The 24,653-nt window shown below is 31.4% G+C and overlaps 1 protein-coding gene across 2 annotated transcripts in view; it reads left to right on the forward strand.

Moving 5' to 3' along the window:
* The window catches only part of LOC139514431 (poly [ADP-ribose] polymerase tankyrase-like), a 70,607-nt gene that overhangs the window by 42,083 nt on the left and 3,871 nt on the right, over nt 1-24,653 (forward strand). For both annotated transcript variants that reach the window (XM_071303702.1, XM_071303701.1), the window contains exons 32-50: nt 283-529; nt 1,150-1,317; nt 2,189-2,309; nt 2,541-2,655; nt 4,536-4,800; nt 5,478-5,673; nt 6,046-6,237; nt 6,977-7,242; nt 7,643-7,815; nt 8,931-9,036; nt 9,329-9,498; nt 11,204-11,342; nt 13,759-13,880; nt 15,066-15,156; nt 19,800-19,977; nt 20,525-20,632; nt 21,577-21,770; nt 22,469-22,561; nt 24,428-24,563. In XM_071303702.1, coding sequence (XP_071159803.1) covers nt 283-529; nt 1,150-1,317; nt 2,189-2,309; nt 2,541-2,655; nt 4,536-4,800; nt 5,478-5,673; nt 6,046-6,237; nt 6,977-7,242; nt 7,643-7,815; nt 8,931-9,036; nt 9,329-9,498; nt 11,204-11,342; nt 13,759-13,880; nt 15,066-15,156; nt 19,800-19,977; nt 20,525-20,632; nt 21,577-21,770; nt 22,469-22,561; nt 24,428-24,563 — 3,080 coding nt within the window. The remainder of the gene's footprint in view (nt 1-282; nt 530-1,149; nt 1,318-2,188; nt 2,310-2,540; nt 2,656-4,535; nt 4,801-5,477; nt 5,674-6,045; nt 6,238-6,976; nt 7,243-7,642; nt 7,816-8,930; nt 9,037-9,328; nt 9,499-11,203; nt 11,343-13,758; nt 13,881-15,065; nt 15,157-19,799; nt 19,978-20,524; nt 20,633-21,576; nt 21,771-22,468; nt 22,562-24,427; nt 24,564-24,653) is intronic.

Below are 24,653 nucleotides of genomic sequence, written 5' to 3' on the forward strand. Positions count from 1 at the left end.
GTACCTTTGATCACTATTAATTTATTTAAGAATCTTAATTCTTTAAATGATTACCACACCTAGAAAAATATTTTTGGGCCATTGAGCTACATGTATTGGAATTACTTAGTGACCATCACCCATCAACTTTACCAAAGTCTTCTCTTAAAATACTATTATCAATTGGAACAAAACTAAATGCATACATGTTTCTTTAAGATCGGAATACAGCCAAGTATGTGTTCTTTGCCTTTAGTTTAATTCATGATTCATATTATGTTTGAAAAAACTTCTTATTTTCAGTTGTGCAATCATCTTGATCCAGAATGGAGCTAATGTCAAAAATAATGTGGTGTTTTCTCCCAAAGACAAGCCAGAACCTGACAAAAATAAGAAACCATTATGGCGATGGAAGCCTCTGGTTTTACCAGAGGTAACTCAAGAAAAGAAAACCTACTCCATCTTCCAAGAGGCCATACAGAAAGAATTACAGGGTGTAGCTCATATGGTCCTTGATGCTTCAGGAAATCTGGACAGTCGTGTTATAGAGGTACATACGGAAAAACGTTAACAAATTTAGTTTCTATGAATAAGGTAGAGATTACTGTAAGAGTACACATATTACCATGTTAATAATATACTTAAAGAAAGTGACATTTTTCAGGCATTTTAATGTTTTCTCATGCTTGACATGTGAAAGCATTAGGCTTTTCTGAAATGTGCTCATGGTCTTGTTTGATATTGACTTTACTAGTTACTGGTCAATGATAATCAAATGATTTCAGTCATCCATAGTGTGTTTTAGTCTTTGTACTTCAATTAAAGACTCTCAAAGTTTAGTAATCTATGAATATTTTTCTTACTCAACTGTCACATATATTTTTCTTCACCGAAATTTTAATGATTTATTTATCAGTAGAAAACAAGGTGTTCATGCCTGTCAATAAAGTAATACTTATGATACAAGAGAAAGTCATCTGTACATTTTAGAGCAAAAAATGCATTGTAGAGTAGCCCTCCTTTAAAAAAAATATTTCATTTGAAAGCTCGCATAACTTTTATCTAGAAATGGAGATGGAATCTTGTCAGTAAAAAAACAGATATAAAAATGCATAAACTCTGTAGATAATGTTTAAACCAATTTTGAATAGTTGTTGCTCTTTATTATAGGCAGCTCTACGTGTGAACCAGTTTAACGTAGTACTACGATTACTCAGAAAGATCAATGATCGATCTCAACTACAGATTCTCAATGACCAACAACAAAACCTTTTCCATGTGTTAGCTTTACACACAGAACCAGGAACCCCAGGGGTAGTAGATTCTCTACAATTAAAGGTTGGTAGTCTTTGTTGGGAGTTTCAGAAAACTGATCTTCATATAGTTCGTTCTTATGTTGCACTGTTATACCACTGTCCCAGGTTCGTGGGGAGGGTTGGGATCCCGCTAACATGTTTAACCCCGCCACATTATTTATGTATGTGCCTGTCCCAAGTCAGGAGCCTGTAATTCAGTGGTTGTCGTTTGTTTATGTGTCACATATTTGATTTTCGTTCAATTTTTTTTTACATGAATAAGGCCGTTAGTTTTCTCGTTTGAATTGTTTTACATTGTCTTTTCGGGGCCTTTTATAGCTGACTATGCGGTATGGGCTTTGCTCATTGTTGAAGGCCGTACAGTGACCTATAGTTGTTAATGTCTGTGTCATTTTGGTCTTTTGTGGATAGTTGTCTCATTGGCAATCATACCACATCTTCTTTTTTATATTCATATGTGTGTTCTGACAAGTTTCATTTGAACTTTACACATTTTATATTGATAATAATGAAATAAATTTCAAAAATGAACAGAATCAACAAATAGATAATAAAATAATTTGCAGAAATTATACCTAAATGAACATAAGATGTGACATCACTTTTTTTCTCAGAAACTACTCAACAGAATGACTTATGGTCAGCAGATCATATAATGAGTTGTAACTTGTGTGCAACAAAGCCTGCATTCTTGTTGTTCTTGAAAACCTTCTAGGTATAGTGAACACTCACTTTGAAAGACCATTTAATTTTATATTATTCCATTTTGTATCAGCTAAACTGTATTCAACTTGTACTTGTGATGCAATAACTGAAGATAGCAGAAATCTGCACAGGTTCCTACTCTGTCAAATAAAGGTATGATAAAGATAAAAATTATTTATTCTTTCTAGGTAGCTCAGATGCTGTATGACAAAGGTGTCCCATTAAATCAGACTGATGAGAATGGATGTACACCATTACATTATGCAGCTCTCACACATCAGCAATATGATCTAGCCAAGTTTTTTGTTGGTAAGATAATTCAAAATAATGTAAAAAATATTCTGAGGTTGTAAGTGTCAGATGAGACAACCATTTCTTTCGAATTATTATTAATGACCATACACAAAATTCATAAGGGGAGTTATGATTATAAAAAAAATCCTTGTAATAAAACTTACTGATTTTGTGTTTAATATCATGTACTTTTGCATAATTTAAATTTAATGAACTTGTAGTGAAAATTCTTTCTTTTTTTTACAGAAAAAGACACAGCTTTAGATTTGAATAGAAAAGACAAATTTGACAGAACAGTTATAGCAGCATTTTTCTGGGACCATCATAAAGTCACAAAACTTTCCAATTTAGAACTCAATACGTAAGTAATATTAAGAATAGAAGAAAACAAATATTTGTAGAAAACCTCCTATTATTTAGAACTTAATGTCCTCATACACTTCAAAATATGGAGTGTAACATAAACAACAGAAACTATTTTTGAAGTGCAAGCATGAATTGAAGAGTACACCAAGCAGTACACACATACACTAAACTTAAGTTAAACACCAACAATTTGCATGCAGGCAATCAACAAACAGCAAAGATACGTTCATATCCTGTTTATTTCAAAAATTTGGCAATAAATTTACAGGGCTCACGTTACCAGGCGACTTGGGCGAAGAAGTCGCCTTCCCGACCGTCACTTCGCTTTCCCCGACCCCCAAAAGCGAAAACAAGTCGCCCTGTTCTTGACGACAGTCGCTTTCAGTCGCTTCCGTCATCGGACATTTTCAATTTTTACCAAGTTGATGAAACAACAATTTTTTATTGATAATTAAAGAAATTCAGACATAAACGATTCATTATCTTTTGAAAAGAGGTTGAAGCATTGTCTTCGCAGTGTGTAGCAGGTTTTTTGATGAAAATACAACTTTTTATCACTTCGTGCATTTCCGCAAGACCGGTGCTTGTTACTCGAAAACGTACATCAACCTCAATTTCGGCGGCAAAATAAGTTTGTTACTTCATTTAAACGTGATAAAAGTTGCCTCCAGTAAATTTTAATCCATTTATTGCATTAAAAACGTCATGTTCCTTTCCAAATAACTTGTCAAACATCGTTTATTTCTGTAAATTTTCTTGCATTCGTCCTCCATTGACCGATTTCTAATCTCCGGATCTGAAGCGGACCAGCTATGACCGAAATCCGTACTTTTACAATAATTACTACGGACGCACGGATGGAACAGCTGACAGAAGAATATTGATCCCAAAGGGGAAAATTACGCATTCCACACGCATTAAGAGACTTTTGGTTACATCTAATTGATTGGTGTATATAATTCCTTATATTTTTTATGGATTGTTTCAAACTATTGATTAAAGTTGCTTAACTCTGAGACTATTATACTAATATCAATATATTATGGCCCAGCTTAATAACTTTTATATTTTTTTATGAGAAACACTGAATGTCATACACAAGATAATTTAATTAAATTGTAATTGATATATAATAATTTTTTTACATTTTTTTAAATATTTTTTTATTTTTTTAGTGCTAGATATTTAGTTGGTAGTTTCTCACAAGCTTAAACAACTTTTAATTTCAAATGTTACTTTAATTGTAATTTTTTTACTCAGATATGAATTGAACAGTATAAAAAGAACATTATTTACATATGACCCTTTATACTATTGTAAAATCCAAACATTGTATCGCACCGCGCGAATGAGCACTTCTCTTTCAAATCTCACCACTTCTCCCTATCAGTTTCAAAAAGAGAAGTCACTTCTCCCTATAATTCTGAAGTAGTGTGAGCCCTGAATTTAAATGCTGATTGAAAATAGGGCTGAACATACAACATATTATAGATTGCTTTCTGATATTTATTACATTCACTGTGGTTCTGTACATGTCTGTCCAAAAAAAGGTTTTATGAATTATTTTTTTATATCTATTTATTAAAAAAATGCATCATTGATTTCTGATTTGCATAAAAATGTAAATATTTGTCAGTAGAAAAATAAGAAGATATGGTTTCATTGCTAATGATACAACTCTCCACAAGTATGAATTGAAAAGAGTTGACATATATTTTCATTATCACATCTATGAATTAAAAAAATAATATATTCTTGATAGAGCTGTGCTTTTATGTTTAGTGTGTTATGTAACTAGTTTAATTAATATGTATTCAAAAATTTGTATTCTCAATTTTATGTCAAATCTACTGACTGAATACCTTATATTTACAGAAAATGGTTACAGTTATTTTTATCAAAGGGTTGTTCATTGGACATTTTGTTTGATCTCCCCCTTCCAGAAGTGCCTGTATTTGATATGTTATCTAACACTCTCAGTAATTACTTTACAACAGCATGTGAATACAGGATTTCACCATTGATTTTTGCAATAAACTTTTGTGAAGTAGGAATTCTCAGATTTCTTCTGGAAAATGGAGCCAGTTCAAATTTTGCAGACAATCGTGGATTAACCCCACTCATGCATGCTGTAAAAAAGGTAAGGCAAAAAGAAAATTGCATGTCAAATGTGAATTTTGTTGTCATTTTTACATCAGAACTACACAAGATATATTGTCTTATTCATTTACTGTCTCAGGTAGGTTTGAGATTATGCTCACTTCCTGTACAGGAAGCTGTGGTTTAGAACCATGGCCTGGTCAAACCAAACGGCACAGAATAGGAATAATGTGTTGTGGTAGGGTGACATGTCTATTTGCATACTGGTACCTTTTGAACTACAACATTATATTAAATTCAATACCTAATCAAAGTAGGGTTTTAATTCATATCACATTATCATATTCTCATCCCGAAAATATGCATTTTATTTGCCACTTGAAGATAAACAGCCATCCTCCTCATCTAACATAGTTTTTCAAGATTATAACTTTCCCCTGTTTGGAATAATTTAGCACATCACTCACCAGTATTTTTGGGATGTGCTTTATTTTTCACATTTCTCTATCCTATGATTTGATAATGTTGTGACGACGCCATCATAAACAAACTAGTTCCTCATTTTCACTGAATCCACTCTCAATTTCATAAGTAATGATTAGACCTTAAATAGCCATCTCCCTTCCAAGACATAAATATCAAAATGTTTTATTTTTTAAAGTGAAAATTGAACATTTTTTATATTCCATTAATAAATTATTAAAACTTTGTTTTTAGAACGATCTTGTTATGGTGAAAATATTGCTGAATTCTTCATACAAAAGTGAGACAAAAACAGAGAAAACCAAACTTTCCAGACAATTGTCAAGGAATGTATTTGCCATCACACCCATTGATGAGGAAGAGGACGAAGACAATGAAGATGAAGAGGAGGAGGAGGAGGATCAGGATGAACAAGATGAAGAAGACATGGGTAGGCATTTTTATGGTGTCATATAAATTTAATTCTGTAAATATATGATACTTATTAATCTGTTCTTAATAGTAGAGTTCCTTGGTATATTCTTGTTCAAAATGCTTGAAGATCATAATATTGTTAACACCATGAGAAGTGAATGATCAAGTTAGTTGTTCTGTTACAATGAATTTATTTATGTATTGGCTTGCAATTCTCTCAAAATGCTTGTTAAAATGAATAATAATTGAAAATACGGATATATCTATCAAATTCGATTATTTATATTTTGGTTATAGCTTTTGGACATGTTTAGACCCTTTAATGTATCGTTTTCAAGATCAATTTCAGAAATCTATAGAATGCAAATTTATAATTATCTATTATCAGATGATGAAGACAATGAAGAGGAAACAGCCGCCGACGATGATGATCATGACACAGATAATGTTGATGAAGATGAGGAGGATGAAGAGGATGAGAACAATGAGGATGACAATGAAATCTCTCCTGAGAGTTTCCCATCACTCACTAGTCAACCATCAAAATCATTGTCACAAGAAGAAAAGAAATCAGATGAAGGTACACATTATACTTTAAAAACTTTGTTTATTTCAGCCACTCTATTAAGTTTCACAATGCCTTCAATAGATATCAGAAGATTAGGAATGAGTCAATATGAGTGCCAATGAGACAACTCTCCATCCAAGTCACAAGAATTTATAGGTCAAAGTAAGTTCATCAACACAGAGCCTTGGCAACTCAAAAACTAATTGGTTTAAAAATTGTATAATGTGTTACTCATTAAAAAGGTAGTGTTATGTGATTGCCTCTAAAAAAAAAAATTAGTCTCAGGGCTGTTTCATTTACACATTCCTTGTACCCAAACAGGGAAGTTAAATATATTTCTTAAACTTAATTCAGAAAATGTTAAACCTTTCAAAGGCAATAACTATACCAAGGTCTTTAAGTGAAATAGGGAAGAAAAAGGTTACTGAAGATTTTTTTTGGATTTCTTGTAAGGTTGTAGAAAATTATATTGGCATATTCTATTTATAGAATAACATGGTGTTTTGAATAGAATATAAACATATTTCCTTCAGTTATTTCCAAAAATAGTATTATAACATCAACATGTTTTAACTCTTGCACTTATGTATTGGCTTGAACACATAATATTTGTTATGGAGAGTGAATAACTTGACAGTAATATGATTATCAACCATTGTGTTTAATACAAATTGGTTATTTCAGAATATTGTTCATCACAATATAGATTGAATCCTATAAATCATTTAATCAAAAGAAACTGTGTTTTCAGAATTTGAAACAGTTGAAAAAACCAGTAGTGTTAAATTGAATGCAATGGATTCTCAGGGATGGACAGCGGTGCATCATTTGGTGTGTCCACTAGACTATGGAACCTTTGATAATGAAGAAATTTTATATGTCCTTGCCAAAGTTGGGGCAGATATCCAAACAAAAGACAATGCAGGATTATCTCCCTTAGACCATGCTTTAATCCGTGGAGCTACACAGCTAGCCAGACGTTTACAGATGCTATCTGGTGTGGAGGATAGCAAACTGGTATTGTCATTTTACACTTTTATCACATGATCATGTATTCATTTATTTTATGTTTTTTCTTTATTTTATTTCATATTTAAAAATTATAAAAAAAAAATCATAAAAATTTAAATTGGGGCTATTTCATTAAAATGTATGTGGGAGGGTAGGAAGGGAAATTTGATATTGAATGTAGGTCAACATGGGTCTTTTTTTCAGTATGTGCCTATTACCAATATACAAAATTCTCTAATAAATGGTTCTTGGTTGAAGGGATATTTTGAAATTCCCTTCCTACCCATTGAAAAACTTGATTGATAAAAGCATACCTGTACAAAATAAAGAAGAATTATGTTGGGTTAATGTACTAGATCTCCATATTATGATACACTTTGTTGGTGATATGCAGTCTATATTGTAGGAAAAGCCAGTATTTCCATCTATAGAAGTGAAGGACAGTCTACCTGTGCCATTGTCAGTAGATTATAAAATTGACTCAGAAGAATATCTGAAGTCCATACAAGACAAGGATATGGATGTGGAGGAAGAAACCAAATGTGAAGTTGACAGATACTGTGAATACAGAAAAGTTGGGTATGTCAAATAATTAAATATACTGTAGATTCATTTATTTTTGTGGGTATCAATTTTCGTAGATTGAGGAGAAAAAAATTTCATCGAGATTTGATTTCTTGGTTTTGCCAATGTCTGCATACAAAACAAATAGAAAATTTGTAATTCGTTGAACATTTGAATTCATTTTTCACCTGTAACCACAAAACCCACAGAATATGGTATCCAAAAAATATTAATGAATCCACAGTAACTGAAAAATGTTAAGAAATTAGAGAAATAAATGATGAGATAACAGTTGAGATGACAAAATTCTGGGTCCCTTATTCTGTAAATGTGGATATTTTTTAGTTATTATACCCCTGCTTTGAAAAAAAGGGGGGTATACTGTTTTACCTCTGTCTGTCCTTCCATCAGTCCATCAGTCTGTCAGTCAGTCCGTCCGTCCCATGAATATTTTTCGTCACATTTTTCTCGGGAACTACACTACCAGGATTTCTGAAATTTGGTTTCAGGCTTGATATAAGTCAGCAATACCGTGTGATGCGTTTTCAGATTCATCACTCAACAACTTCCTGTTTACCGAACACTTGTTTGATTTTACACATGATAGCCAAGTTGAAAATTTTTCGTCACATTTTTCTCAGGAACTACAATACAAGGATTTCTGAAATTTGGTTTGAGGGTTAATATAAGTCAGCTATACCGTGTGATGCGTTTTCAGATTCATCGATCGACAACTTCCTGTTTACCGAACACTTGCATAATTTTACACAATTAATATTATCCACTTGCGGCGGGGTATTATCAGTGAGCAGTAGCTCGCAGTTTCACTTGTTCTTTTTCGATTTAAATCCATAGGTATCCTTGGGGTTTTAATTTGTGCATCAAATATAAGTGTCTGTAAAGTTGATTTATAGTACAAGTTTTTAAAGTTTTAGCACATTTTACTAATTGCTAAATAATTATAAGCAAATATAGCACCTGCACCAAAACTTTATCATGTTTACAGTAGTTTGTGATGGTTGATGTTTATTTTGTTCCTGTTAATCTTTGTTCTTATAATGTAACAATGAAAATTTGAAATAAAAGACAAATGGTTAGTCAAAAATGTTTTACTTTTAATTTATTTTCAGAGAGGTTGTGATGGATGATTCTCAAAAGATACCATATGATGTTACCTTGTCTAAAGTAGATGTTTCTCATGGTTCTTGGGGAATGTACAACTTCTATAAAATGCAGGTAGGTTAAATTTGATATAGAATTTTTTTTTACAAGTTATTACAATACATTTATTTTGTTTTATTCATAACAAAGGCTTCTGTAAAATAAGTTACAATTACAAAACTTCTGAATCAGTTTTTGAGCCCTTTATAGCTTGCTGTTCAGTGTTAGCCAAGGCTTCATGTTGAAGACCGTACTTTAAACAAAAAAGGTTTACTTTTACAAATTGTGACTTGGATGAAGAGTTGTCTCATTGGCACTCATACCACATCTTCTTATATCTATATTATGAAGTTTAATTTGTATTCAGGTTGTGCATCAGAAGGCACAGGATTTATATATATTATTTACACGGTGGGGAAGGATTGGTGATAGTGGACAATTTCAACATACACCATTCCAGAAGAAGTCAGAAGCCATTACAGAATTTGGAAAAATATTTAGATCAAAAACTGGAAATTACTGGTCAAATGTCAAGTTGTAAGTAAAGTTTTTTTTATTAAAAAAAATAAAACCAACTATTTTTCAATGTATCGTCTCAATTATATAACTACCCCTTGTGTCTGTAATCACTGTTTCTTCAGTGCTTTAATGGCACTGTTATGAAAATGACAGCATTTAAGACTTTGGACTGACTTTGTATAATTATATGTGTCTCCTCTTTAACTAAGGCTAACTGAGATTTGCATGCAGTTAATGAAAAGTCTTTGCTATCCAGTCAATTTCACTTGAGTAAATTTCATGATCAAGTTAAGATAAGGTTAATATCATTCCAAATAAAGGATCAAGAATATTTGTTTTGTGGCCTTTACCACATTTTTGTGCACTGTGATTCTTGTGAAGTGTACTTCAAAACAGTGCATAATTGAATCTCTTGGTTGTACAGTTGTATATTATCATGCCCCAGTTGTCATATTAAACTAGCAATAAATGGTCTGTTTCTTAGCAACTTAATGTTGCATGAAAGGATCTCTTGTCAACTCTCAAACTAGCATTTTATGACAGGTGTCGTTGCCTTTAAAGTCATATGAAACCTCAAATTAAAAAAAAATATGCATATGTTTTTTTTTAAAACTAAATGGATAGTTTTCATTATACAACTTATGTACATATACTTTTTATGCCCCACCTACGATAGTAGAGGGGCATTATGTTTTCTGGTCTGTGCGTCCGTTCGTTCGTTTCGTCCGTCCGTCTGTTCGTTCGTCCGTCTGTCCCGCTTCAGGTTAAAGTTTTTGGTCAAGGTAGTTTTTGATGAAGTTGAAGTCCAATCAACTTGAAACTTAGTACACATGTTCCTTATGATATGATCTTTCTAATTTTAAAGCCAAATTAAACTTTTGACCCCAATTTCACGGTCCACTGAACATAGAAAATGAAAGTGCATGTTTCAGGTTAAAGTTTTTGGTCAAGGTAGTTTTTGATGAAGTTGAAGTCCAATCAACTTGAAACTTAGTACAAATGTTCCCTATGATATTATCTTTCTAATTTTAATGCCTAATTATATTTTTTATCCAATTTCACGGTCCATTGGACATGGAAAATGATAGTGGGAGTGGGGCATCCGTGTACTTTGGACACATTCTTGTTTCTGAGGAAAATTCTTTAATTTGTCCACATTTAGAAGAAGTTTATTTATTTTTGATTGCTTGCTGCCAGGAAGCAATTCGCCTAAATATTTTCTGTATGCATAGTGACCTAAGCGTGACCCTCCTCGTAAAAATCCGGTGATAGCAATATGCATGAATCTGTCATTAAAATAAATAATTACCTGATTGTATATGTTAAACACGTGCTAAATACCCATGCTTTTTGTTGATTATTTACTATAAGGTGACAATCGGTAAACTTCGGCTTCAAAACACGGCATTTAATGAGTAGCCATATTTGTTAAATCATAACAGACAGATAGAAAAAAAATTGACGATTATACGATATATTTGCGTAAAAAATTATAAAATCGTGCACAGAGGACTAAGTTTAAGATATATACATGCATTGGTTCAAGAATTGGATGAACATTATTTTTCACCAGTCACTCTTTCTTATGACTTTAACATCAACTAAAAATATCATGAATTCTTTTATAATTAAAATTAGATTACAAAAGTCAAAGTTGAAAGACTGTAGCTTGAAATTCAGTTCATGTTCTGTAATGATGGTAGCTTCATTAAAATTCTTTTAGGTTTGAAAAGCAACCAAAGAAATATAGACTGGTGGAAGCAGACAGATCATATGCCCAACCAACTAAAATAGATTTTAAGCTGCAGACAGACATTCCTTCCAAATTACCCAAATTTGTGCAGGATTTAGTCAAGGAAATGGTAAGTTTAGAAAGGTTTTACAATAATTACTTTACATGTATGTTTCTGACAGCAGAATCTGTTGTTTTGATCTGAAGAAACCAATCACAAGGCATTCCAATATCAGATTGTATTTCTCAACCAATCACAAGGCATTCCAATATCAGATTGTATTTTTCAACCAATCACAAGGCATTCCAATATCAGATTTCTCAATAACAATCAGCATTCATGACAGCATGTGCTCCTCAGGCCAAATAAAAAAATATGTGTGTTTCCTATTTCCCTACCTACCCTATATTTTAAGATTAGAAATAGCCTACCTTAAAGTTTTTTGGGGTCATTTTTCAATAAGCACTTAAAGTCATAATTTATCTCCCATAGACTCAATGCAAAAAAAAAATAGAATAAAAAAAGAACTCCCTACTTGCCTATCTACCCCATTTTTTCAAAGATGTAATATGAAACACATATATTATTATACGCCCGTCGTCTTTTAGACGGGACGTATTATGGTATACCGTTGTCCGTCCGTCTGTCTGTCCGTCCGTCCGTCTGTCTGTCCGTCCGTCCGTCGTCCACACTTCGGACAATAACTCAAAAACGCTTTCACCAATTTCCATGAAACTTAAGTAAATTGTTTATATCTATTGACGTAAGCTCCCTTTCGTTTTTTTTTAATTTCAGATTTTAAGTTTTGGATTTATGGGGCTTTATTCATAAAAAAGGGGGGATTTTCAACACTTCGGACAATAACTCAAAAAGGCTTTCACCAATGTCCATGAAACTTTGGTGAATTGTTTATATCTACTGATGTAAGCTCCCTTTCAATTTTTATAAATTTCAGATTTTATGTTTTGGATTTATGGGGCTTTATTCATAAAAAAAGGGGCATTTTCAACACTTCGGACAATAACTCAAAAAGGCTTTCACCAATGTCCATGAAACTTTGGTGAATTGTTTATATCTATTGATGTAAGCTCCCTTTCAATTTTTATAAATTTCAGATTTTAAGTTTTGGATTTATGGGGCTTTATTCATAAAAAAAAGGGGGATTTTCAACACTTCGGACAATAACTCAAAAAGGCTTTCACCAATGTCCATGAAACTTTGGTGAATTGTTTATATCTATTGATGTAAGCTCCCTTTCAATTTTTATAAATTTCAGATTTTAAGTTTTGGATTTATGGGGCTTTATTCATAAAAAAAGGGGGATTTTCAACACTTCGGCCAATAACTCAAAAATGCTTTCACCAATGTCCATGAAACTTTGGTGAATTGTTTATATCTATTGATGTAAGCTCCTTTTCAATTTTTATAAATTTCAGATTTTAAGTTTTGGATTTATGGGGCTTTATTCATAAAAAAAGGGGGATTTTCAACACTTCGGACAATAACTCAAAAAGACTTTCACCAATGTCCATGAAACTTTGGTGAATTGTTTATATCTATTGATGTAAGCTCCCTTTCAATTTTTATAAATTTCAGATTTTACATTTCCGTGTTATGAATTTTTATGCTTAAAAAAGGGGGGATTTTCCAATTTTGGGACAATAACTAACACACACTTTCACAAAATTTTATGCAACTTTAATAAATTGTTTATATCTATTGACATAAGCTCCCTTTCCATTTTTATAAATTTTAGATTTTACGTTTTCTTAAGTAATGAATTTTTATACTTTAAAAAGGGGGATTTTATGAAACTTTGGTGAATATATTAATGTTACATCCCTTTTGATTTGTATATATATTTCTAGTTGATCATATAAATTCATTTAAAGCATAAAAGACAAGTTAAAAGAGCAACGGGCGTATCATGCGCTAAAGCGCAGCCCTTTATTTTATTTGGGATTACTTTTAATTTCATGGTTGAAGCAGAAATATGTAATTATTATAATTGAAAGTTTCTGCACTTTTACACCGAATTAGAATTACCATGAGAAGCTTTCAATTTTAAATTGTCTAATCTTTTTGGCCTGAAAGTTGCAGAAAGAGAATATAATAAAGGTACTCCTGTTGAAATAGGATGTGTATATGTAGGTTTTATTGTCTATACCACGCACCAAGATCAATCTTGGTTACACTTGTCACATTGTTCAAGATGATGAACCCTATTGATTTTAAGAGTCAAAAGTCAAGGGTTGAGAATGTAACACTATCAAGAAATACAGACCTAATCCCTTTTCTTTCTTCATGTAAGTGGATATTTGGAATAGATATTTCAAAATAGTGTATGACCCATGGTTTTCAATGTCACATACCAAGCACAGTTATCCAAACATTTTCAGTATAAAACAGCTGACAGTTGTATATGTATGTATGTTACTAGAAGATTTTATTTTATTTTCTGCCAAAAATGATATTTGGGGTTCTGTTAGAAATATTTTATGCATTAAGAGATTTTGAATCACAGAATATCCCTTTATGATTACAGAGCAGTATTAAGATGATGGAAGCAGCTATTAACAAAGAAGGATTTAATTATAACTTGATGCCTTTTGGGAGGCTGAAAAAAGAAACATTAATTGAAGCTAGAAAAGTATTAGCTGAAATAGGGTAAGCTGTTTATAATTTTGTGGAAGAAAATTTACGTGATAATTTTTGTTAAAGTTGTATAAGATTAGATTCATTATTGAAGGAGATTTTTCAAAATGGAGTTTCCAGTCGTGTCCGTGCATTTACGCATGAACTGTTCTACCTAAGCTTCCCAAATTTTAATATGTTGTTACTGATGACAAAATGGAGGTCAAGTTCAATAATGACGATTTTGACTTTTACCGTTCAGGAGTTATGGTTCTTGAAAGATTGTGAAATGGCGTTTCCATTCACGTTGTTGCATTTACTCATGAACCCTTCAATCTAAGCTTTTCAAATTTTAAGATGTTGATACTGATGACAAAATGGAGGTCAAATTTGATATTAACGATATTCACTTTCACCATTCATCAGTAATGGTTCTTGTGATATTGCCAGGACACAAATAAATATTAATAAATCCGGTTTGCTGTCGTTGTGACAGCCTCTTGTTTTAAATTAAGTACTGTAAATTCAGAAAGTATTGCGTGCATTTATTATTGCGATTTTGTCATTTTAGACTTAAGTGCAATTTTAATTTTTACTATTTTTCGAAAAATCCTGTTTAATTCATATATATTTCAAAATGGGAGTTAAAATTATTGCGTTTACAACTCTGTCGCATTTTTTGCAATAATTTCTGAATTTACAGTCATTATTTTTCACTGTAAAAGTTTTTCAACATAAACAAAAGTGTATTAACTGTTTTCTGTAAATAAATGTTGTCAAACACAGATAAGTCCGTTAAATTCTGATCTTTTTATAGCTATTTTCCTTATGCATGTAGTTTTAAGGTTTGGTTGGCTTGCTTACTTTGTTTGTATAAATGTTTGCTCAAGCATTGTAGTTAAGATTGACATCTGCCATCAATAGATACGCACAGATTCAGCTTGTATAATGTTATTGGATGTTTGAACAAACATTTTTACAAACAAAGCAAGCAAGCCTACCAAACCTTAAATCTACATGCATTAGGAAAATAACTCTTCGTGTTTTTCTCTCATCAAAGTTAACAAATCTATTTATATCAAACTAGCACTACATGATACTAAGTTTTATCAAACTAAATCACTGCAGTATGAGTGTTTAATCTATCCTATTATTACCAAACATTGAATGATCAGATTAAGGTTGAGGATTGATTGTTGTATCTTTCTGTGATTGCAGTGGGCATGTAAAGAAACTTGAGAAGATAAACAATGACTACTCTATGACACATACAGAGAAGAATGTTCAAATGCAGGAACTTGGAGAAAAGGTAACGTATTGTCAGAATAAGCCGTCATTGACATTTATGTTACAGTAACACCTATCTTTTATGGAGGAACTTTTATATTTACTTAATCTTTTCCCAGGATGAATAGCAATGTCATTATAATTGGCTGTGAATATAGATTTATGGTAAGTGTTAAGCAATGGTCAATTGACCATGACCTCATATGATCGACTAACTGTAATCTCATGTTTATTGAATGAAGCAAAAACATTTTGTTTGGAGTAATTGTCCTTCAACAGAATAAATATGTGTATTGGTAAGGTAATTTGGAAGAATGTTCTTTATTTGCTTTTTATTGGAAATAATATGAAGTACAAAGTTATTATATATGTGGTAAAAACTTGATCACATGGATTTTCAAGATGATTTTGTAATCATAAGTTGTGCAGCAAGATATTTTAATGTATATAATCTTAGCATAAGAAGTTGATAATGACCAATGCATGATGAAAATATGTACCAAGATAATATTGAGTAGGCCTAGTTCATTTGTGTGCTTTGGGAGATGTTTTACAGTATAAATGTCTAAGTGTGAACAAACCAGAAACAAGTGAATTTTGCTTGTTTATGGGTCCTTATAACTTATTCATTGGTTGTTGTTTGTTGCTGTATATCAAAGTTGTTTTTCTGTCATTGACATGAATACAATTTAGGCTGATAGTTTTCTATCTTAAGTGTTTCGTCAATTCTCGGCTTTTTCTCGCTTACTTTACAGAATTGGTTGTGCTGTTAGTTGAAGGTCATATGATAACATTTAGTTATGTTGTTGGTTTTTTTTAAGATAATTAAATGATGCCAATTTCTATTGTTTGGATTTTTTATGTCAATTTCCTTGTGATTTTTTTAGGGTGTTGATAAAAAAACCAGACTTAACTCTGATTATTAAATATTTATTATTTATAATTATATGACAAACATTCAAATATATTATACACAATCAGTCATGATAAGCACTAAAACAAGCACAGTTTAGTAACAATAAGAGTTTGGAATATATTTTGACTTCACTAATGTTTTGAATTCACAATTGTCACAATGCATCACACAAGTTTATCTACGATAACTACCACATATCAGTTTACTAATACAGTGTCTGACGTCTACAGAAGAACTCTGTATCAAAGGAGGAAGCAGAAGTTGTGTTGCTCCCTTGGATTTCTGTGTGTCATATGCAGGATTCTTCTTGTGGAAATTACGTCTGATTCTGTTGGCACGATTAAACTTTCTGTAACTTCCCAATGCAGGCAATGGACTGTCATTGGTTCCTGAGCTACAAATTGATTGCTGTTCTTCATTTTGATGATTAGATGTTGTTTGTACCTGCTTTATAGGTGTTGATGTGGCAAGTGGTTGTACCTTGAAGCTGGTTATTGGCTTAACCTCCCTGTTGGATGGAGTCACATGATCAGCTTGCTCCTTCTTAACTGTAGAGAGCATGAAGTCTGATGAATTTGTAAAAGTAGACTGTGTCACATGTGTGAGAGTAGACTGTGTCTGATGACTGGACTGGTCAGTAATGTTACTTGGTTGGGCAGCTATGCCATGACCTAAGTGAAGTATGAAGAAGTGACCACTTGGTACTGTTCTAGTTTGGTGACTCACATTCAGCCCCTCTGGTAATGAATTCAGATAATCTTGTAGAATAGGTTGTACTGACTGGTAGTAAGACATTCTGAGAAGTATATGTTTAATGAGTATGATTCTGTGGTTAGAAATCGCTGTATTTATAGCTGGCCATGGAAGAGTAGAAATTTGTGATTAAAAGCAATTTAGTTTGTGATTGGATACATTTAGAAAAACAAAAATATCATTGGAAGGATTTTAAATGTTAAGACAACAGAGTCAATGATTAGCCATTATGATATTACCAATGAAAGTTAAGGAGTATTAAAATCTAACAAGGCAGATGATTGGTTATCTTTTGTTCGATTATTGAATAAGCTGTGAGTCAGCTTGGGTAACTGCAGTTACATTTAGATTACTAATTAGTAAATAGTGCTTGATCTTTTGATGTATTGTTAACAAGTTATCAGCTTGGTGTAGAATACAAGAAGTTTGTAATAGACAAGCTTTGGTTCATTATGTGTGGTTCTTTGTTATTACTCAACTTTTAGATTAAGCTTGGCTTCATTCATTGTATTTATTATCAAAGGAATTTCTCCATGAATTTATTAAAAAAACCATCCATTAAATTTTAACAAATAAAATTCTTTATTAATGATATATAAAAATTGATGAAAATTTCCTGTATGAATTTACTTGGCTTGATACATCAACAAATAATTTATTAGAGTCTCACCTCTTTAAAACATTTGATATAAAACACAATATAATATTAACAGATCAATTTATAAAAGAGCCACTCTAAAAAGAGTAATGAGAGACTGTAAAAACACAGATTAAAATACATTTATATTACATCTATAACATATATCACTATATCTTAGCATAAAACACCATACTATTAAAAACAATTATACAAATGAAAACAAGCAACATTATATACATGATTTCATTATTAAAGTGATGTATTGAACAAATTATTTAAAATGATAAAATTACCATCCATTAAATTAACAGAGAAATTTATTTTTAAATGATCGATAAAAATATAGTATGAAGTAAAAGTACTTAAAACTTCCTTAAGTATGCATTCTTTATTGAAAGATATTTAAAGACAAAACCAGCAAAACAAAATACATCACATATAAATGAACAAATTAATAACATAAAAGTCCTTTTGTCACAGAAAGTATAGAATTTTTTCTGAATGTGCATTAATTTGCCATTGATTGATTGATTAACGTCCAGTTGCAAATATTTGATGCTTGTTCAAGACGAGAACAAGTTAACAATAAATACAATAAGTAGGTCTTGTGATAGAGGCAATCTGGGATGAAGTCAGAGAAATTTGGATTCCCACTGGAAAATGAGGGTATTCTGGTTAGGGACAGAATTTTTGCCTTGTAACAGGCCACTTAAAGACCCCTCAAAAAGTTGTTGCAAGGTTTCTTAACATACAAAGAGTGTGGCACTCTCTTTACATAAGGCATCAGATTTAACGTTCCCATTCTGACCAAACATCTGACAAAATGTGTAATGTTTACCATATAATATGTCTGCAAATGAATATCAAACATTCTTAGTGTAAAGAACAACATTATTTAAAAATAGTTTTAGATGTATAATAACTATATTTGATTTTAGAATAAAAATAAATATTCTACAATTTATTGATGTACAATATAAGATTTTTGCCAGCCATAAGGTACTAAAACACGTGTAAATAGTTATATGTAGCTTCTCACAATCCTATCACACATGATTGGTTGAGAAATAACAAAGATATTGGAAAAAAGAGATATCATAAGTTAAGATTTGTTACATAAAGTGAGAAGACTTTTCAGTATAAATTTATTATGATTTATGTTGAAATCCAAATCAATAATACAGGATTTTGCTACTTTTCGCTTGAAGAAGAAGAAAAACACTGAGTTTCTAGTTGATTATGCTTTAGAATTGCACCTAGATGTACTATTTTTTTTACAAACTATTGAATGGCAGTAAATTAACATGTTTTTAAATAAATACTTGATAAAAGTGATTTTGATGAATATTTGTGATAATCATTTCATTTGTTTAATTTGGCAGGATTTTTTTTTTTTATTGTTTTTATTTAGGGTCTTATCTTGTTCTAAAAAAAGGGAGGGCACTTGCATACATTGTTCTGCAAATATGATCTTTTTATGTATCTGCTTGGCATTCATGAGTTTGGTCATTGAACTCTCTTTCGTTGGTTCTACATTGTATTACCGTCTTTAAACATGAGATTAAGGGGGCTCCTGGGTATAAATCAATTTTTTTTTCTAATATAGGATTTCGCTATATTTTTTTATTAATGAACTTTATCATATACTTAAAAGAAAAATGAAATAAAAAAATGGGGTCACCGTTCATTTAAGCTCACAATCTGCCTCCGGAAAAAGCATACATTTTTGTTAATGTCCTTTTTTTCTGTTGAGCTAGGAGAAATAGAAGTAATTTCGAAATAAATAAATAACCTAATTACAGAAATGGCTTAAATTTTACAATTATTTAGTTTATGTACAGCTTATTTGAAAACAATAATAAAAAATATAGGTCACCATTGAATTAAAAAAGATATTTCAAATTTAATGCCAATAAAGGGCATTTTTGCACCAAAGGGAGATAATTTGGAGCTTTTTCGATGATATAAACATTTTAAAAGTCATCTGGGGCCAAACCGAATCCATTTTTTGGGTTGATTTTTGTACCATATCATAAAAGAGGGACGAAAGATACCAAAGGGACAGTCAAACTCATAAATCACAAACAAACTGACAACACCATGGCTAAAAATGAAAAAGACAAACAGAAAAACAATAGTACACATGACACAACATAGAAAACTAAAGAATAAACAACATGAATAAAGTAATATCTAATAGTGTAATAAATACAATTTGTAATGAAAAAATAAAAGTTTAATTTTTTGCTGAAGTTTTTGTACCCACGAGCCACCTTAAGTGAGAAGTGAATTGTATATGTGTATTTATTAAGAGTGATTGATAGTAAATAATAATAAAATGTTTTGTTCTTTTCAGATTGCCAAATTGTCCAATAACTATTATCACTGTATACCTCAGCAGGATTATGTGTTTGATAAAATCCGACCAATATGTGACAAAGAATCATACAAAAAACAGCTGAAGCATCTATCAAATTTGTTAGATATTGAATGTGCAGAGAAAATTGTTATTGGAGCCCAGTCAAAGATGTCTAGTAAGTTAACATTTGGAAATATGCATCACACCTCCTATTTTAAGAAAATATTTGTCATAATTTGTGATTTGTGACAAAAGAGAGTTATTTATTTTTTCACATAATGTGCAGTTATTCAAATATATGTTTCTTCAAGATTAATTACTATTTTGCTTTTGAAGTATATAAATCAAAAGTATTTTACAACTTGTTTAATTAAATTATTATATTTACAATAGGTCAAAAAGTTGTTTTTTAAACAGATCCCTAAAGTCCAAGCTGATAATAATTTGAAGCTGTATTTGAACAATAGATCACAAGTTGATTGCTATAACATGTGTGTTTAGTTCAATCTGAGAAATATAGAAAAAAATAATTAGAGCTTGATTGAGATCGTCTTCACCTACAACATTAAGTTATTTGAAATGCTGAAGTTTTTAAAACATAACATTATTAATTTTATAGAAAATGTTTATATATATATTTTATTTTTTTTATTATTTTTTTTTTATTTGTATGATAGTTGTGTTTTTCTTCACAATGATATGTCTATATATTTAAATTACAGGTATGAATCCACTTGACTATATTTACCAAGCTGTTGGATGTAAGATACAGCTACTCACAGAAGATTGTGCTGAATCTCAGTATATACTCAAATACATACACGCATCTTGTAAGTTGTCAATACAAACATATGCAAAAGGTGGTGTTGTATAGAATAATGCTAACATAATAAAGAAGTTGCGAAACTCACTTTTACTTAGGGAACTCGTCCTGAACACCACGCATGAAATATTTGCCACTGGATGCAAGCAACAAACAATGAATCAATCAATCTAAGGGAACATTAACTTGGGTTAGAAACATCACATTTCACATCATTATTTCTTTATTACACCATGAAGAAAATATTTTGTAATTTGCACAGTTTTTAATATATATACAACAGTAGAGCGGCATTATGTTTTCTGATCTGTGGGTCCGTTCGTCTGTCCTGCTTCAGGTTTAAGTTTTTGGTCAAGGTAGTTTTTGATGACTTTGAAGTCCAATCAACTTAAAACTTAGTACACATGTTCCCTATTATATGATCTTTCTAATTTTAATGCCTAATTAGAGTTTTGACCCCAATTTCACGGTTCACTGAACATAGAAAATGATAGTGCAAATTTCAGGTTAAAGTTTTTGGCCAAGGTAGTTTTTGATGAAGTCAAAGTCCAATCAACTTGAAGCTTAGTATACATGTTCCCTATGATATGATCTTTCTAATCTAAATGCCAATTTATAGTTTTTACTCCAATTTCACGGTCCACTAAACATAGAAAATAATAGTGCGAGTGGGGCATCCGTGTACTATGGACACATTCTTATTTTCCCTGACTTGCTTCAAACCAAAAATGATTGCCTTTATTGAAAGGAAATACATTTTAAGAAATATTATGATACTGTACTTTTAATTATGAATAATCAAATGAACCTCAACATCAAAATTCAATAAAAAATCCCTAACAAAACCAATACTGAAAGAAATATTTTGAATATTCCATAAGACATTTTCCATTTTAAAACTGGACAGTGTTTGTCAATCATTTAACTCATAAAGAACCAATGTTTTTTCAGGCAAAGAAAATCATGTACATGCAATATATAAACTGTCCCGTCCAGGAGAAGATACCACAATTAGAAGTTTGAACATGGATAACCACAAGTTGTTGTGGCATGGCAGCAGTATGTCTAACTTTATCAGTATATTACACCGTGGATTACTGGTAGCACCACCTGAAATACCAATGACGGGAGCTTTGTTTGGAGAGGTCAGTAATGGTATACTATAAATTCAGAAATTAATGCCTGCATTTATCATTGTGTTTTTGTCATTTTATACTAAAATGTGATGTTAATTTTTGCGACATTGAGAAAAATACTGTTTAATTCGTATAAAAAAAAAATCAAAATAATAGTTAAAAATACTGCGATTATAACCCTGTCACATTTTTCGCAATGAGAAAAACATCGCAATAATTTCTGAATTTACAGTACTATAGTGGATTATTAGTGGTCTCTGCTAGGGATACTTTGGTCTCTTTTCTTCATTTTAAATTTGTGAATTTTGATATGTTCATCCTTTATGAATGTTTTAAAATGCAATTCCATTTTAATAACAGTGTCTCGCACATATTTTGACTCATGTAGTTTCATGCAGTTGTGTACTTTCACAATATTTTGTGGATCATTATGTTATAAATTTCTTCAAGAATCAGTATTACATATTTAACTTGATACCAAACAAAATGCATACTTTTCATATTTTTGTTACATGTAAGTTAAATACAATAAATAAAGAATCAACCACACAAAATTTTGACAAACCAAAACATTCTGAAGCGGCAGATACATTATATGTCTGTGGCAGTTATTTGATCATATGAATCAATAAACCTGTCTTGAATATTCCATAAAAATATTATATTGACATTTGACAATGTTATTTAATCCTGTTTGTTTTCTACAGGGTCTGTACACCTCAGATGCTTTCTTTAAATGTCAGATGTATTCATATAATGCCAACCCATCATCTAATACCAGACTGGCTTTACTCTGTCAGGTAAGACTATGTCACAGTTGTGCAGGACTAGATCACTTTTCCCACAGTGATATTTGTCATGAAATATATTTCTGATTTTGTTAGATATTATTTCATCTGAAGTATGCAGTCAGCTAGTTTTAATTTAGAATGCATAGTGATACAATGTTGATGTTTCCCTTATGATATTACGATACAATGTTTTTATGCCCCACCTACAATAGTAGAGGGGCATAATGTTTTCTGGTCTGTGGCTCCGTTCGTCCGTCCGTGCTTCCATTCATCCGACCATCCGTCTGTGCGTCCGTTCAGGTTAAAGTTTTTGGTCAAGGTAGTTTTCAATGAAGCTGAAGTCCAATCAACTTGAAACTTAGTACACTTGTTGCTTATGATATGATCTTTTTAATTTCAAAGCCAGATTAGACTTTTGACCCCAATTTCACGGTCCACTGAACATAGAAAATGAAAGTGGGAGTTTCAGGTTAAAGTTTTTGGTCAAGGTAGTTTTTGATGAAGCTGAAGTCCAATCAACTTGAAACTTAGTACACTTTTTGCTTATGATATGATCTTTCTAATTTTAAGCCAAATTAGACTTTTGACCCCAATTTCACCGTCCACTGAACATAGAAAATGAAAGTGGGAGTTTCAGGTTAAAGTTTTTGGTCAAGGTAGTTTTTCATAAAATTGAAGTCCAATCAACTTGAAACTTAGTACACTTGTTGCTTATGATATGATCTTTCTAATTTTAAGCCAAATTAGACTTTTGACCCCAATTTCACCGTCCACTGAACATAGAAAATGAAAGTGGGAGTTTCAGGTTAAAGTTTTTGGTCAAGGTAGTTTTTCATAAAATTGAAGTCCAATCAACTTGAAACTTAGTACATATGTTCTCTATAGTATAATCTTTCTAATTTTAATGCCAAATTAGATTATTACCCAATTTCAAGGTCCATGGAACATGGTAAATGATAGTGCGAGTGGGGCATCCGTGTACTTTGGACACATTCTTGTTTGTCTTAAACAGGTCTCATGATAACTCAAATTTGAGTTATTTGGTTTTATTATATTTTTATGCCCCACCTACGATAGTAGAGGGGCATTATGTTTTCTGGTCTGTGCCTCCGTTCGTCCGTGCGTCCGTCCATTCGCTTCAGGTTAAAGTTTTTGGTCAAGGTAGTTTTTGAAAAGTTGATGTCCAATTAACTTGAAACTTAGTACACATGTTCCCCATGATATGATCTTTCTAATTTTAATGCCAAATTATAGTTTTGACCCCAATTTCATGGTCCACTGAACATAGAAAATGAAAGTGGGAGTTTCAGGTTAAAGTTTTTGGTCAAGGTAGTTTTTGATGAAGTTAAAGTTACACCAACTTGAAACTTAGTACACATGTTCCCTATGATATGATCTTTCTAATTATAATTCCAAATTATAATTTTGACCCCAATTTCACGGTCCACTGAACATAGAAAATGATAGTGCGAGTGGGGCATCCGTGTACTATGGACACATTCTTGTTTACACATTGTTTTATACTATGAAGACGAGCTGCTTTATATTTTTGTATGAACTTCAGGTTATTTGTTTCAGGATTATGATATATTAGCTATAAAAAAACAACATCTAAACAAGTTAAAGCATCTCTTGCATGATGCCTTTACAGATTTATTGTCATGAACAACACATTAATTCAGGAAAGCTCGTTAATAGTCAGGAGTTGAAAAATTTTCGATATTTAAATTCTTTCAGTAATTTATTCTGTTATAACATTGACATTGGACTTTTTGTTTCACTGAGAAATTACTATAATGCATTGCAATCAATGTAATAATATGATATATTAGTTTGCTCTGGTTGTAAGAACTATAGGTATTTGGCTAATTACAGGTGGCTCTTGGTAAGACATGTGAAGTTGATACTGTAGACGAAATGGAAATAGATTTAACAGACTCTGATTATCAATGTAAACGTATTGATGGGAGCAAGATTCCCAATAAAGATTTTGATGTTACTTTGCCATATGGTAAATATTGCTATTTTTTTTCTTTTCTTTAGAAGTGAGCACAGAAGGATAACAGAAAGAATGATTTCAAAATTTATTACTTCAAAAAGC

Source organism: Mytilus edulis, chromosome 3, assembly GCF_963676685.1.
Source record: "Mytilus edulis chromosome 3, xbMytEdul2.2, whole genome shotgun sequence".
NCBI classification, from domain to species: Eukaryota; Metazoa; Mollusca; class Bivalvia; order Mytilida; family Mytilidae; genus Mytilus; species Mytilus edulis.